Source organism: Sceloporus undulatus, chromosome 5 (assembly GCF_019175285.1).
Source record: "Sceloporus undulatus isolate JIND9_A2432 ecotype Alabama chromosome 5, SceUnd_v1.1, whole genome shotgun sequence".
NCBI classification, from domain to species: domain Eukaryota; kingdom Metazoa; phylum Chordata; class Lepidosauria; order Squamata; family Phrynosomatidae; genus Sceloporus; species Sceloporus undulatus.
In genome coordinates this window covers 64,972,561-64,989,233 of record NC_056526.1, presented here as the reverse complement: position 1 = coordinate 64,989,233, position 16,673 = coordinate 64,972,561, and the positions used below count along the sequence as shown (strand labels likewise).

Here is a 16,673-nt window from a genome sequence, read left to right as displayed (position 1 = left end):
GGGACCAAAATTATGGATTTTTATATGATCCATGCATAAGTTTAGGGTAAAATTCAGGGGCATGTAACACTAATTCTAGAGCCACTAATTTTCTAGTGATTTCAGAGTGGGGCAGACCACAGGAAATTACCTCCTCTCAGTTACCAGGCCAGGTTCCTCTTCTCAAAATAAAAATAGGGACAAACTAGATGACAGGATTAACAAATTACAGAAGATATATTCCTTCAAATGATTTTTTAAAAGTCTGACATAGCATACTTTTTTTCCTTACTACATACCTTGTTCTGCTTTATTTTGATTACCTGGCACACATCTCTGAGGAAACCCCATTGTAATCCTTGGGAATATGCATTATCTTCAGCAACTACTTTGATGTTAAGATTGTGAACTTCATTCCAGCTTCTGGATTTGCCCTATCTGGTTACCATGGATCTCTAAAAATGACAAAACTCATCACATAACTGAACAAAAAGTATTGTTAGTTAAATTAGTTTTTTCTCTCTTACCTAAGTCTTCTCATCTACACCAGTGCTACTCAAAATGGTGGTCCACAGACCAGTGCCAGTTCATGAACCATCACCTGCCAGTCCTCAAGGACCTTTCAGGAAACTATGAAAATAAGAAAATATTGTGTCACTTATATGATACTGATCCCTGGCATGCTGGGTGGGTGGGGGTAAATGCCAGTCATCACTTGGAATAGCCCAAGAAGCACTGATCTACACCTCCACAGTGCCACTATTATGTAGAATGTAGGGCAGCTAGCATTGATCTTCAAAACACTATTCAGTGCTACTGAATGCACCTTGTTTGTTCCTCTTCCCAGTCAACTGAAGCAGAAGTCCAACCTTACTATGTCTGGCATGCATTGCAAGACTTTCTTACTTGAATCAAACACCTTCTGTCAAAAATGGTGTGAGAAGCTGTGTCTTCAATTTTATGCTTTGTCAGTGGGGCTGTAGTTCTTTGCTTTTATCCTTCTTGCCGGTATTAATGGGGGGAAGTCAATATTTTGTACTTAGTGGGTGAGTTAATGGAAGGTTTTTCATATTTTCAATTTTTGAAAATTTGCAAAGGCTTTTTTAAAACTGCATTTGATGGGGAGAATTGTTCATCTTTATGCTGTTCCACAAGCGTGAAAACGTCTTGTGATGTTTAATAATTTTTTTCACTATGATGAAACCCTTTCTCATCAAAGATGAGAAAATATTACAGAGGGCCCTTACCTTGTGCGGGAGATCTGTTCCGGACCCCAACCCAACCCCCCACGTAAAGCAAAAAGCGCATATGCTCAAGCCACATTGGATATAATGGGGCTCGTGCTTGCAGCACAGCTGTGCATACACACCATTCTCTTTTTTGCCACGTGGCTTCAGCCTAAGTTGAAAGCCATGTATAGTGCACTCGCGTATGGTGCGGGCACACTGTATATCAATAGTCAGCCAAAGTGATGTAGTATTGGACTAAGACTCTGGGCATCAGATTTCAAATCCCCTCATGGCCATGGAAGCTCGTTAAGTGACCTTGTACAAGTAATCTTGGACAGCGACTAGTTAGACATATACTACACTTCCAGCGCTTGGGCTAAATCAAGAAAGAAAGAAAAAAAACTATGTCTGAGGATTAAGCATATTCTCTTTTGGAATTTTCAGTACTACTTGACAAAGTCTTAGGCATTAATACATTAAAAAATTAACTTTCTCCCATTGTTCATAAGCACGGTCAATTTCTATTCAGTAGCCACATATGAATTGGTATCATAGGAGTCATCCAAGAGACAAAAATTTCACATCAAGACATCTCAACATAGCTTTTTGTTCCCTTTCAAAACCTTTCGACCTCTTGGCCACCTCTCTCTTTAGCAAACTGACACTTAATGCCAGCTTTGCTTTATCTGTTTTATATGTACTCATGGCATCTCCAGATATAACACTTCAGATGTAATACTCTCTTTGGTAAGAAGAGACTATTTCATTTTCTTAACTTATCTCTCATTCATACCAAAAGTCAATTCACTTTTATATAGTTCTGAGGATTTTTTTTTCCTTGTCCAAACTATCATCTAAATTAGGAGAGCAACACAGTCTAAAGTATGTCAGTTCCGGGTTGGGGCAGTTTTATAGTTTTAAAAAAATGTCAATTGTATTCTGTAAAGTCCATGAACATTTGTAATTCTTTTCCTTTAATACTGTGAAATTATCTTTCCTACCATATTTATCATCTTTATTACTCGTGTTCTTTTAATTATAATGCATCATGGTTATTATTCAATTAGTAGATATTCTGTCAGTTTGTAATTGATGGTAGGGGCTTATCTAGGCTTTGGGCTCTGACTGGAAGATAAGGGGAAGCTCCTCCCCTTGGTGCCATTTGCAAGAGGATCATATTTGGTAACCAAGAGGAGGTGCTTTCTCTGAATTACAATTTGCCCCACCTGAGAATCTCTGTAAATGGGAATTCACGGTAAGTCCAGATATTTCCCTTTTTTCCATGACAGAATAAAACAATAACTCTAACATTAGCTTCAAGTTAGTGAAGTAGTTAAAAATGGAACGTATTGGATGCTTTTCATATTTTGCTCTGTTTTTCCTGTGTATTCAGTGCAACCAGTCTATCCAAGGATCAAAAATGTTACGGCAGCTGCTGCTGAGATCTATGCCAATATCACTTGGGAATATGAGGGTCCAGTTCATGAAAACACTTATATTGAATATGGTGTGGCAGGCAGTAAGAAGAAATTTCATTGAATTCTTCTAAATGCTGTAGTATATTTGAAAATATTTTAATAATAAAAAACAGGTCAATGTTTATTTTTCAAAAAGTTGCTTTTTAAAACAGGGTAACTTTTTTAAAAATATGACTCATTAAGAAGTAGTAGTGATGTAGCTTATTCCCTGAAATACTGCTAATTCATAGTCTAAAATAGCAATTGAAGGAATATTCAGAAAATATTTCAAAAAACAGTAAAAAGCATGATTTTAGAGTGTCTAGAAAAATAATAAGAATCCTGCACTTGCTGATTTTCACAGTTTGCGACTATAGTGCACAAAATTTGTATGTGGTTGTTTTGCACATGAAACAACATTTGTCTTCTCAGAAAAAAGTTGTAATTGGGGATTGGGTTGTAATTGAGGATTTATTCTCTGAAAAATTTCCACATTGTTGATTTGCATAGAAATATGGAGAAATATTATTATTTGTGCAGAAAATGCTATTATCTGTGTGAAACAAAATTTAGACAGAATAAGTCCTGAATTGCAAATAGACTTTGAAAACTGTGTAGTTTTCAAATATTTTCTCACAGTCGAAAGAAAATTGTTCAAATTATTTGTTGCTGCCTTTGAGAAGAAAATTGGTAAATAATTACATCCCTAATATCAAATATTTACTGCAATTTCTTTATAGCATCTTAAGATACCAGCAAAAGCCTGTTACTATAGATACAATGTCAGTAATGCACCATTTGAACTGGGCCCTTGGTATCCACTGGAATTTAGCTCCTAGATCCCCCACCCCATGGCTACCAAAATCCGTAATTTTTCAAATCCCATTATATACAATGTTGCAGTAAAATGGTGTCCTTTGTAGAAAATGGCAAAATCAAGGTTTGATTTAACTTAAATTTGTAAGCTGCCTTGGATCTCATTTTGAGAATAAGGTGACATTTAAATCCAATAAATAAATAAAACTTCAGATCAACTCTGTGTAGTGTTAAATTTCAGTGGTAATATAAGAAAACTGTAAATCCAGCAGAAAATGATAGTTGATTAATCAAGGCAAAATTAAGGTTTGCTTTTTGGAATTTTTTGTGAGTGCATGTGGGAATATTTTCAAATCACAGTTGACTCTGTGGATGCAGAATCCATGAATATGGAGAGCCAACTGTACATGAAAGTGCCCACAGCTGTGGATACATCCTTGTAAAAGAGGCTGAATGCCCATTGATATTTCTTTGCTGGGCAAAAAACAGCAGGAGTGACGAGTGAAACAATTCCTCTGAAGAAGCAGATTAGTAGAATTTTTACCCTTTTTTCAAAAAGGCACACTTTTCCAGCTATTAGCCTGTAGAATGAAAGAAATAATGCAGACTGTGTTGAAACCAATGATTTTCCTTACAGCTGGATGTGCATATGAGAAAACCTGCACTAGATAAATATTAATTTCTCTTGAAAAACTACATAATATCTTTTATAGTATTTTTTAAAATACTGCACGTTGAAATTGTAGGCTTTGATCCAAATTCAGTTGTTAATGCCAAGTATAGTACACCCATAAAATCAATATTGGAAGGAGACTTTTAGCACCTTTGAGTGTGACAAAAAGAAGATGATAGCATGAGCTTTCATAGACCTGAGCCTACTTCCTCAAATGCATGTTTGTGTTTCTCAGATGCTCTTGCTACCAGCTTCTTTCTTTCAATTAGTCTCAAAGGTATTATATGATCCCCTTGCATACTGATTTTCCATATTAACATGGCTATGTCTTTGAATTCTACAACCACAGGATCAATGAAATTATGTAAGTGTTAACTTTCTGTTCTACTCTGGCCTTACTCTGATTTAAGCGTTTTTGTATCATCAGACTTGTCAGTGATAAATCAGACTTTATTCAAACTGAATGCAGGGATTTCTTCAGTTCTGATTTTTCTTAAAGGTGAAAGTAGTTACCATCTCATTGTCTTACTCACATGAGTGGAGGAAACAGCATTGCTGTCTCTCAGTTAAGTCCAAATATGACCCTAATTTGTAAACTGCCTTGGATCTCATTTTGAGAGAAAGGTGAGATAAATAAACAAACAGATAAATAAACAAAACAAAACTTGGATCTCATTTTGAGAGAAAGGTGAGATAAATAAACAAACAAATAAATAAACAAAACTTGGATCTCATTTTAAGAGAAAGGTGAGATAAATAAATAAACAAAACTTCAGATGAACTCTGTGTGGTGTTAAATGTCATTAGTAATATAAGAAAATTGTAAATCAGGCAGAAAATGATGATTAATTAAGCCAAATGCCTTTCCTCTGGGTGTGAATGCTTTCACTTTGTTTGATAGACAGTGAAAAATAAAGACCTAAAGAAAATATTATATCTATCAATCTTGAGAGTTTTTTAATTGCTTTCCAAGAAACAAAATGATAATCCAACTTACTGAATAGCAATTTTAAACTATTTAATTCTACCTCTTATCATTTAGCTAGAAATAAATAAATCAGTAGTTACAACAGATGAAAGATAGGATACTAGTTAGATTATGGTAGATATTGGACATTAAGAAATAACAGTGAAGCACTTTTTTACCCAGAGGGAAACCTAAGCTTTCTGAAGTAAATGTCAGTGAGAAATGTTAACTGGAATTTAAGAGTGAATTCAAATACTCCAATATGTTGTGTTCCTGAAAATTTTGTAGGCAAAGAAGAGCTGAAAAAAGAACATATTAATGGTTCCAGGAACTTCTTTATGTTAAAAGGATTAACACCAGGAACATCATATAAAGTCCGGGTTGGTGCTGAGGGTCTTTCTGGTGTTAAAAGTTCAGAGACTGTGTTTGAGACAGGTCCAGGTGAGGCACACCATGCCTGTTCTGCCTTGCATTCAAAATTGTGATGTGTTAAGTGTTAAAGTTTTGATCTAGTGCTATGTTGGGTCACAATATTTTCATTTCTTTGCTGCATCATAAAATAGAGGTAAAATGTGTGTCTCATAGCCACACCAGCATATCTTTAGTATGCTCCATGTGAATATCTTCTAGTCAGTTTTGTCTCTTGTCATTTGTTTTATGAAAAGGTACATTTCTCATGCCTGCTTTTGTTGAGCTCTATTATTGATTTGCTTTGTTTTACATTTCTTACTCAACATAATCAGAAAACAGTTTAGAAAGCAGTTAAATCTCAGCTGAGACCCATTTTCTTCATAGCTTCTTCTAGCTTTAAGGTAAAAATCCATTAAATTTGATCTTCTGTTGTGCCAAAAATGCCACAGAAGAAGTAAAATGCCACAGAAGAAGTGTCTCATCATGTTAAGGGTTAATGGGAACTGCAAGGGGAGAAGGAATCAGAAAGCTCCCAACTTCCATTATATCTTTATTTTTTCTTTCAATGAAAGAAGAACATCTGTTTTCTGGATCCAAGTTATAGTCAGAACTATTAGTTTTAACTATTAGATAAGAAGATGCTTCCAGCACACACGTCCTTTTCTTCCTTCACATGTCAATATTACCAGTGCTGATAGCACTGTACGATAACTTGGGAGAAGTTAAACCTGAACTATAATTTTTGAAATACAGCTCCCAGAATTGCTATGCTGTGGAGCTTGTAGCTGTTTGTTTGTTTTTACAAAATACTCGGCAATAAATGTTAATGGAAAGAGGAGCAAGTTACACATTTTTTTTAGATTGGAGATGGTAATGTTTTATTATTTTTTAAAAATAATGACATTATAGAAGAATTTTGCTGATTTGAAATCAGTGGACCTGCCTATACTTTACTTAAAATATTTAAAAAGAAACAGATAAAATTAATACAGTGATATGATCTCCACTTTATACTATATTGTGAGTTGAATTGTTCAAATGCTGTATTCCCTATCTAATTTTTTTAAAGTGCATTCTGTAGCCTAAACCCAGCTGCTTGTACCAACCAGACTAGAAGCACTGAATTAATGGATTTATCTCAATGTTCAACAGCTGACTCAGTTGGGGTACAGACCGCCCAAAAAGGACAGTCTGCCCGCATCTTGTTGTGCTGTGTGAGGAAGCTGCAGTGGACAAACCACGCGGCTCCCTCGTGCAGCAAAAAGAACCTGCAAAAAGCAGGTTCTTTCTGCAGTGCCATAACGATGCTGCAGTGCGCCAATGGTGCACTCATGACATTATGGGGCATGACGTGCAGACGCTAAGCGTCCATCATGTCAAAATGGCGGCACCCATGTGTACAAGGTGTTGCCATTTTGACGCCCTCATCACGTGCTAGGGGTGAGGCACGTATGGGCGGTGCGCCCTCGGCCAATCCCGAGCATGTGACAAGGGCACCCTATAGGCCTGTTTAGACAGGGCCTCAGTGATTCTGATTGGGAAAACACTTAGGTTTAGGTCTGTGTTAATTACAAAACTGGAAAAATTGTCTGTAGAATCCAGATATTTCTATATAGGAGCAAGGTGAAATCTTGGGGACAGCAAAATACATTTCTCGTGTGACTTTCTGCAGAAGCCAGTAGATTCCTTCCCATGACAGTAAAAGGGACTATATTTTCATCCCTGCACATCTAACATTGGACTTCAAATATCCACAAAGTATCCAGTCCTATCAGCAGAATCCAAAACCAAGTAGCTTTCCCAGAAGTCATGGTCCAAAGCAACTAGTATATTAAAAAGAGACCCTTCCTGAAAAACGTTGTATAGCCTTTTGTTGATACAGTCTGCACAGTGGCACATGCAGCACATATAGGGACTTAAATACTGCTGAACATATTTGGGAATGTTATTTCTTGATAGCATTACACTTACAGTCCTTGGTGTCCCTTTACACTGTTATAAAACAGAAATGGAGGAGAGTGGGGAAATGATTTGCTGTTTCTCCATGTCTGGTTTTGTTCTTTTTGGTAAATTAAGGGAAGGCAAAGGGAAAATGTGCTGTAGAGTTGACATGTGTGAGGAACCAGGGTTTTCCCTTCCTGGTTTTTATATGCTACTCTCCATGCCCACGAATGCTAAATCAGAAGGTTCTGTAACAGAGTTGAGGTGGCTATGAGCACTGAAGAATTGGGTGAAATATCTAATGTGCTTAATCAAGAACTTTAGTTATTAGGTTGAGATACACAGCAATGTTTCCAACATTTTCTATAGTTTGCTTCTGTACAGCTTGGGTTTATGGCTTTTTCAGAAGAAGAAAATAACTTAGAAAATCTCATAAAAAATGTCCTGAGCTAATTCAAGAGCTCAGAAAGATATCAGTGTTTATCTCCCATCTTCCCATAGGAGTATCCTGAAAACAGAATTTCATTCAGGAGAGCAATAATGTATCCTTAGTTTAATTTTCACAACACATGTTCTGTGGCATCTAAAAGATTCCTGTCCAGCATCTTCATATTTTCATTGTAAATAAAGTGAAGTAGAGTCATGATTTACATTAACATAAATACTGAAGCACAGCTTCAGTATTTATATGAGAAAATATGTAGACTTCTCAAAATAAATAATTTATGTAGTACAATAGAAATTAAGGTAGGTTTTTTTTTTTAAAGTACTGGCTTTTAGAAATCTGTGCTTCTAGGCAGAATATATAGTAATTTCCAGAAGCTGCATAAGTAAGTTACTGCCTTTACTTTTGTTATATTTTTATATGTGTTATGCATGGATTGTTTAATTTAGATGGCATGAAATTTCATTTCAGTGTTAAATGTCTGTGTGTCTTCCTGTAATGTTTACACTAAACATTTAATTACTTATAACTGCATGTTTGTTTGTTTATTAAAAACCTATTTTTCTAACCTAAAAGGTACTGTTTGAAGTGTATATAGAACATAAATGTAATTAGTGCATTATTATTTAGTTATTAATGTCTGTTTTTAAGATTCACTTCTGGATTTTATATAAAGAAAGTGCCTCGGAATAGTTTGTTACCTTTATAAAGAACAGTTCCCTTTTTGGAAAGCACAGTACACTAACCCAATAAAGTCTGAGGATGTTCGTAAATAGCATGTTCCTGTTTTCTGTATAGAAAGGAAATAGTCATAACAGATTCCTTCCAAGTGGATCATGCTATCTCAGTACAAAACTAATCAACTCATTTCATATGGAAAAGTGTGGGTGAATCTCCTAATTTTGTAACTTCATAGATAAGGAGTGCTCCTTTACAAATTTGCTCCTGCTTTTTCATCCACTATGCCTTCTTTCTACACACACACACACACACACACGGATCCAAGTACCCTCCCCTGATTTTTTATTACAGAAATATTAGTCACTGCCACCTACATACATAAGTATCTGTTAACTATTTAAGGCGGGATACAAACCGTCGCTTTGCGACGGTCTGCCGCCGCCGCCGGTTAGTCCGCGGGGGAGCCGGAGCCTCCTGTGCAGACCGAAAAAGAAGCTCCAAAATGGAGCTTCTTTTAGAATCGCGTTTGCGACGTAGCGAGGCGCCAGGGGCGCACTCGCTACGTCACAAAGGACGCAACGCATACGGGCGCTCAGCGTCCGATACGCAAAGATGGCACAGCCATGTAGAAGGGCCGGCGCCATCTTGTACGGACAGAGTCCGTATTAGGCCCAGGGGCATCTAGAAGAGACGCCCCTTTTTTAAAATGGGACGTCCTCCGGACGTCCCAAATGCCAGTTTGTAACCGGCCTAAGTATCTGATAAAAGAAAATAGCTTTAGAATTTTTACATTTTGAACATGCTGAATAATAATAATAATAATAATAAAATTTTATTTATACCCCGCCCTTCCAATAGATCAGGGCGGCTTACAAAATGCACCTTAGTGCAGCAGTGTACAATTTAAAAACAGATTAAAACAACAATAGTACATAAAAACAATAAAAAAAACCCTTAGCCCAACCTCACGGCCACGAGAGAGGAGGGAGGCCCATAGGATGTTTAGACGGGGAATGCCTGATTAAATAGGAAGGTTTTAAGTCCCTTCCTAAATTGGGCCAGGGTGGAAGATGAGCGGAGCTCTATGGGCAGCGTGTTCCAAAGGGCTGGGGCAGCTGTGGAAAAGGATCTTCTGGCCGTAACGGCCAACCTTGCCCCAGGCACCTTCAGGAGTTGCTGCCCAGATGTTCTGAGGGTGCGAGGCGGAATGTACGGGGAGAGACGGTCCTTCAGGAATCCTGGGCCCAAGCCATTTAGGGCTTTATAGGTGATAACCAACACCTTATATTGAGCTCGGAAGCGAATAGGCAGCCAATGGAGATCTTTAAGCACCGGTGTTATATGGCTGGTCCTGGGAGCGCCAGTGACCAGCCGTGCTGCCATGTTCTGCACTACTTGCAGCTTCCGAGTTTGGTATAAGGGTTGCCCCATGTAGAGTGCGTTGCAGAAATCCAATCTCGAAGTTACCAGAGCGTGTACAACAGTCTCAAGGTCCCTCTGGGCCAGGTATGGGCGCAGCTGGCGAATCAGCCGAAGCTGATAACAGGTACTCTTGACCGTCGCATTCACCTGAGCAGTCAGGCGAAGGGACGAGTCAAGAAGCACCCCCCAGACTACGCACGGAGTCCTTCACAGGGAGCGTGACCCCGTTCAGGACAGGTGGAACCACCGCCATTCCTGGACCAGGGGGACCTATCACTAGTACCTCCGTTTTCTCTGGATTAAGTTTGAGTCGGTTTTCCCTCATCCAGCCCATTACTGACTCCAGACAGGCCACGAGAGGAGAGACGCCATCCCCAGTCACTGCATCAGTCGGAGACATAGAGAAAATGATTTGGGTGTCATCAGCGTACTGATAACCCCGCGCCCCATGTCTCCGGATGATCTCTCCCAGCGGTTTCATGTAAATGTTAAATAGCATGGGGGACAGAATGGCTCCTTGAGGGACCCCAGTTTTAAGGGCCCGCTCGCTGGAGCACACGTCCCCCAGCTGCACCATCTGGGACCTCCCGGAGAGGTAGGAACGGAACCACTGGAGCACAGTGCCCCCAATTCCCACCTCAGCCAGGCGCCCCAGAAGGATACCATGGTCTATGGTATCGAAAGCCGCTGAGATGTCCAAGAGCACCAACAGGGACACGCTTCCCCTGTCGATGCCCAGACGGAGATCATCGACCAAGGCGACCATGGCCGTCTCAACCCCGTGACCCGCCCGGAAGCCAGTTTGAAATGGGTCCAGAAAATCCGCTTCATCCAAGACCGCCTGAAGCTGGATCGCAACCGCCCTCTCGATCACCTTCCCCAAGAATGGTAGCAGCGAAACAGGCCGATAATTATTATGTACCAGGGGGTCGAGGGAGGGCTTCTTTAGGATCGGTCTTACAATGGCCAATTTAAGATCCGATGGAAATCGCCCATCCCTCAGAGAGGTGTTAATTATCCGGTGTAACAATGTCGTTACCACCGGTCCCCCCTGGGCCGCTAACCACGAGGGGCAGGGATCAAGAGAGCAGGTTGTTTTCCGAACACTTCCGAGGATCTTGTCCACATCATCGGTACTCACCAACTCAAACTGATCCAGTGTAACATAGTCCGCGGAGGCTCTGGACACTTCTACCCTAGGTTCTGCACTAACGTCGGCGTTCAGACCTTCGCTTATGCGAGAAGTTTTATCCACAAAAAAGTCATTAAAAAGGTCACAGCAGGCCTTAGAAGGTTCAAGGATCTGGTTCAGGGCAGGAGGGAGCTGAGTTAACTCCCTGACTACCCTGAACAACTCTGCCGGACGTGACTCAGCGGACGCAATACGAGCACCATAGAACGAATTCTTTGTTGCTTGTATTGCCTCTCCATAGTCCTTCAACAGCCGGTCTAGGAGAGTCTTGTCGTTTAAGCGAAGGTGTTTCCGCCAACGGCACTCTAGTCGTCGCAGAACCCGCTTCCTCGCCCGGAGATCTTCCGTATACCAAGGCTTACGATTGGAAGCGGGCCTGAGAGGATGCTTGGGAGCGATTCTGTGTATAGCCCCAGAAAGACCGGTATTCCAGATACCGGTAAGGGCATCAACAGAGTCGCCGTCATTTCCAACCGCGAGCCCCTCTAAGGCTTCTTGGAACCTCTCAGGTTCCATCAGCCTTCGAGGGTGGACCATCCTAACTGGTCCACCACCCCCGGGGGGGATCTGGGTAGAGGCCTTGATTTTCACCTCTACCAGGAAATGATCCGTCCATGACAAGGGGGAAATATTAGCAATTTCCACCCACGGATTCTCCTCCTCCGAACAGAAGACCAAATCGAGAGTGTTACCCGCACAGTGCGTAGGACCCTGTATCAGCTGGGACAGGCCCATGGCCGCCATGGTTTCCATGAATTCCCGAGCCGCACCGGATGGAACATAGCTGGCCGTGAGGGAGATATTGAAGTCACCCAGGACAAGAAGCCTGGGCGTCTCCAACATCAGCTCAGCGACCAGCTGTGTCAGCTCGTTAAGGGAGTCCGCTAATGCACGGGGTGGCCGATACACCAACAGAATCCCTAGACTGTCCCTAGCCTTTAGGGTCAGGTAAATACACTCGATATAGGTGGTCTGTCGGAGGTGGTTCCTGGTGAGGGACACGGTGTTCCTATGTACCAAGGCCACACACCCCCCGCCCACCTAACCTGCGCTGGTCCTTCACCGAGAACCCGGCAGGAAGGGCCTGAGCCCACACAGCATCCCCTTCAGACCCAAGCCAGGTCTCGGTAATGCAAGCCAGGTCACACTTAGAGTCCTCCAGGAGATCCTGGAGGATGTGGGTCTTGTTATTAATGGACCTGGCATTGCACAGGAGCAGCGACAGGGTTTGTGGCACGGTTGGAGTGACCCTCAGGTCCTTCTGGTTGGGAGAGGGACAGGAAGGCGTGATAGATATGATACATCTATCACGCCTTCCCCTGGAACAGAAGTCCCTTCTCCCACCGCCATACCTCCCCCTGCCCCACACAACCTCAATTGGGGCCCCGCCCACCAAGGTGTTATCCCCGGCCCAGGCATCCCCCGCATCCCTATCCTTCCCCCACCCTCCTATGGCTGTTAATGGAGCAGGGGTTAGCCACTGTAGGCATCCCCTGCTCCTAAGGCTATTCTAGCCTCCTGCGCCCTCTGAGACTGCGCAACTGCGCAGCGGCGGAGTTCCCAACGTCCGTGGGCGGCACTCCCGGGGCGGTGCGCAGCTGCGCACCTTCGAAACCACCGGGAGGAGGCCGCCCGGCGAGAGGCGCAGTCCCCAGCAGCGGCGGCGTCGGCGGCACGGTGGTCCCTTGGGCGAGGAGGCAAATGTGTGTAAAATTCAACAACATGAACAACTTTGTTCCAAATCCATTTGAAGGTCAAATGCTCCTAGGCATTATATTTGTTATCATAAATTTGTTTGTAATAGTGGTGAAAAATTATAGGATAAGATACTCTATAAAGATTTGATGTGAATTAAATGTTTCTAATGTAATTGAATGATCTTTTTGTATAATAAGTAATGAATAACAATTCAAATTTTCCACTTTCTAGCAAAGGCAAGTCGGCAGGTTGACATTGCCACTCAAGGATGGTTCATTGGTCTTATGTGTGCAGTTGCCCTTCTCATCTTGATTTTGCTGATTGTTTGTTTCATACGGAGAAACAAAGGAGGAAAATATCCAGGTGAGCCACAGCCTTAGAAGCAAATGCAGATCATCAAGACTTTCAATAGAAATATGCATCCGTTTTTTCCCCTTCATTCAGATATTTTGCAGAAGTAATGGCCCATTTCTATTAGGTATCGTAAAGAAATATGAAGGCTTGGATACAAATAAACTCATCCCTCCACATTTGCGGCTTTGAGTTTTGCGGATTTTATTAATCATGGATGTGACACTAATATGTTCTGTCTAAGAATAGCTAGGTCCTCAGCACAACTCTATGGTCAACTTTAACCAAAAGTCACCCTGAAGGACCTAGAGATTCCTAGAAAGAACACACCACTAGGCCTTTGTAGCTCCTCCAGTGAAATTATATGGTCAATGTCTGGCAGATGTTGACCACAGAGTTGCACTGGAGGACCTAGAGATTCCTAGAGAGGTGTTCTCTCAGGTAAAAAATGCTTCTGTTATTTGTGGTTTTTCCACATTCACGAGGGTCCTGTGCCCCTAACCCCAGCAAATGTGGAGGGACAAATGTATAACTCCTTTTTAAAATAATAATAATATCAGTTATCAGACTCTTCAAGCAAATCCTGCCATTACATTGGTTGAGCATCCACAGCATATCCACTATTTAACATGCATGAGAGTCCTTCTCTACAGTATTTTCTGTCAAACCACAATTAATCACAGTATTTGCAGCCCTCAGCAGTGAAATGGGCAACATGCCCAGTAAACACTCCAGACACTAATTCTGGAATAGAACAGGCCTCAACATGTATTGATTACAGCTGAAAGAAGGTGAACTCGGTATGGAGCTGGGTAACAATTTGTAACTCAAGTGTGTGTTCAACTGGAGGGAGTTGGGTGACAGAAAACAGAATCACACCTGGGCATTAGCCCTTTGTGTGATTCCCCTGCCACCTGATACCAAGGCTTGGATTTGTTCCCAGATGCTGGGGGCATCCTGACATCCTCATGAGAAGGTCCCCTTAAGAGGATCCCCCTTTACCCATGGAAGATAGTGCTCAAGCCAAAACCCCACTTAATCCAGCCCAGTACTAACCCACCAAAGTTATGACAAATGAAGTGAGGAACACACATCTACCGTATTTTCTGGTGTATAAGACGACTGGGCATATAAGATGACCCCCAACTTTTCCAGTTAAAATATAGAGTTTGGGATATACTTGCCTTATAAGACTACCCCTCTTCCAACGCACACCAAATAAAAATTTAAAAAACATCAGATTTGATTTCAATATGGTAATTTTAATTCAAATGCTTATGACATGCAGATACTTAGCAGGAAAACGTGTTGTATACAAAGCTTGCTTGGATTGGTCAGCTCTGCCTGCCTGCCCAGCCCTCCTTGTCTCCAAGACTATCAGAGCGGCAGTGCAAACACGGCTGTTTTTTCCATACCCCAGATGCCTGCAGCTTGCTCCGCCCTTCACTTACATCTTTCCAGTGAGGCACCCCCTCACCTCATAATCGGGACTGTGTTAAATCACTTCTTTCCACGAATTCTGGTGAATGAATTTTCTTCTACCGTACTTGTACAGCGCCACCCTTGCTGCTTTCATACAGTCGCCACATATGGTGGGGATGTGGCCACGGCCGTTTTTGAGTTCCCCCCACAATTTGTGGCAACCGCAGATTCTCCAGTCCAGCTCAGAAGTTTCAGCCAGCCCTATAAGATGACACCCGGTGTATAAGACGACCCCTGACTTTTGAGAAGATTTTCCTGGGTTCAAAAGTAGTTTTATACGCCAGCAAATACAGTATGTTTTTAGATACTGTATGACACCTTGAATCCTATGATGAGAGAAATGTGGGATACAAATTAATTTAATAAATAAATAAATAAACTGTCCTTAATCCACCCCACAATGCGTACAAACAAAGAATAGAAAGGATGGGGAAGCCACTCCAAAGCCAACTAGTGGAGGTGACCCAGAATCAATGGGTTTAGGCTGAATGGATAGACCTGATTGAAAACGTGCTCCAAGCCCACCTCCGCAATCTGTTAATCCTGCTTGTTTGCCATTTCCCGCTAGATCACAGGGGTTCTAGTATAAAGAAAGAGGTGCCCTGTGCCATTTCCCCCATTGTGCACTTCTGCTCTTGCCACTTGTAGGCATTCTACAGAGACAGCTCTCACTAAGATCTCGAATGACCTTTTACAGGCCAAGGCTAATGGCCTTTACTCTGTTCTCATCCTTCTCGATTTGTCTGCAGCCGTTGACACCGTTGATCACTTTCTCCTAATTGACATACTCTCTGACCTTGGGTTCTCAGACTCTGTTCTCAACTGGTTTAGATCTTACTTGTCTGGCAGATCTTTTGCAGTAGTTGCAGGTGGTCAGACTTCTTCTCCTGTTCCCTTATCTGTTGGAGTTCCCCAAGGCTCTGTTCTGGGTCCCCTTATGTTTTCTCTCTACACACTGTCCTTAGGAAAACTCATTAGCTCTTTTGGTTTTTCCTACCATCTGTATGCCGATGACACCCAGCTGTATCTTTCCGCCCCTGACCTTTCTCCAAGGCTTGAACAGCAAGTTTTGTCTTGCCTCACAGCTGTCTCGCAGTGGATGCGCCATCGGCGTTTGAAGCTCAACATGTCCAAGACGGAGCTTCTTGTCTTTCCTCCTAAGCCCACCCTTCAACTCTCCTTTTCTGTCTCTGTGGACAACATTTCTATTCAACCAGTCCAGCAAGCCCGCAGTCTTGGTTTTATCTTTGATTCTTCTCTGTCGTGTATCCCTCAGATCCAGACCACAGCCAAGGCTTGTAGATTCTTTTTGTACAATATTGTCTAAATCCCACCATATCTCTCCGCCTCTACTGCCAAGATCCTGGTCCATGCCCTAGTGGTCTCACGACTTGATTACTGTAACGTTCTCCTGGCTGGGCTTCCTCTTTCTCACCTCCATCCTTTAATCTCTGTCCAGCATTCAGCTGCACACATTATCACATCCGCCCACCGCTGTGACCATATCTCTCCTGTGTTGGCATCCCTTCACTGGCTCCCCCTCCCTTTCTGCATTCAGTATAAGCTCCTGCTGTCAACATTTAAAGCCCTCCATGGACTGGCCCCTCCTTACTTATCAGACCTTCTTTCTCTTCACCTTCCCACTTGGGCCCTCCGTTCTGGTAGTCAAGGTCTGCTGTCTCAGCCCAGGATTTCCTCTGCCCCATCCCGGATTCACCCCTTTTCACTTGCTGCCCTTCACTCCTGGAACCTTCTTCCCCCACAAGTAAGAGCCATCACTTCTTTAACCAGCTTCAAAACGGAGTTGAAAACCATCCTGTTCAGAGAAGCCTTCCCAGGCATTGCATAATTGTCACTTACTATTTGATATTCTTTTGGTGCCTGTTTATCAAACCATTTCCTGTATTGCTATGTACTGTATAGGTATCC

General features: G+C 42.1%; 1 protein-coding gene across 14 annotated transcripts in view; it reads left to right on the top strand.

Annotated features, from left to right (window-relative positions):
* Positions 1–16,673, top strand: part of NRCAM (neuronal cell adhesion molecule) — a 183,765-nt gene that overhangs the window by 147,022 nt on the left and 20,070 nt on the right. For 7 of the 14 annotated variants that reach the window (XM_042466812.1, XM_042466801.1, XM_042466802.1 and 4 more), the window contains 3 exons: positions 2,602–2,727; positions 5,410–5,562; positions 13,143–13,274. In XM_042466812.1, the coding sequence (XP_042322746.1) occupies positions 2,602–2,727; positions 5,410–5,562; positions 13,143–13,274 (411 nt within the window). The remainder of the gene's footprint in view (positions 1–2,601; positions 2,728–5,409; positions 5,563–13,142; positions 13,275–16,673) is intronic. The other 7 variants (XM_042466811.1, XM_042466810.1, XM_042466809.1 and 4 more) reach the window with 1 other exon arrangement.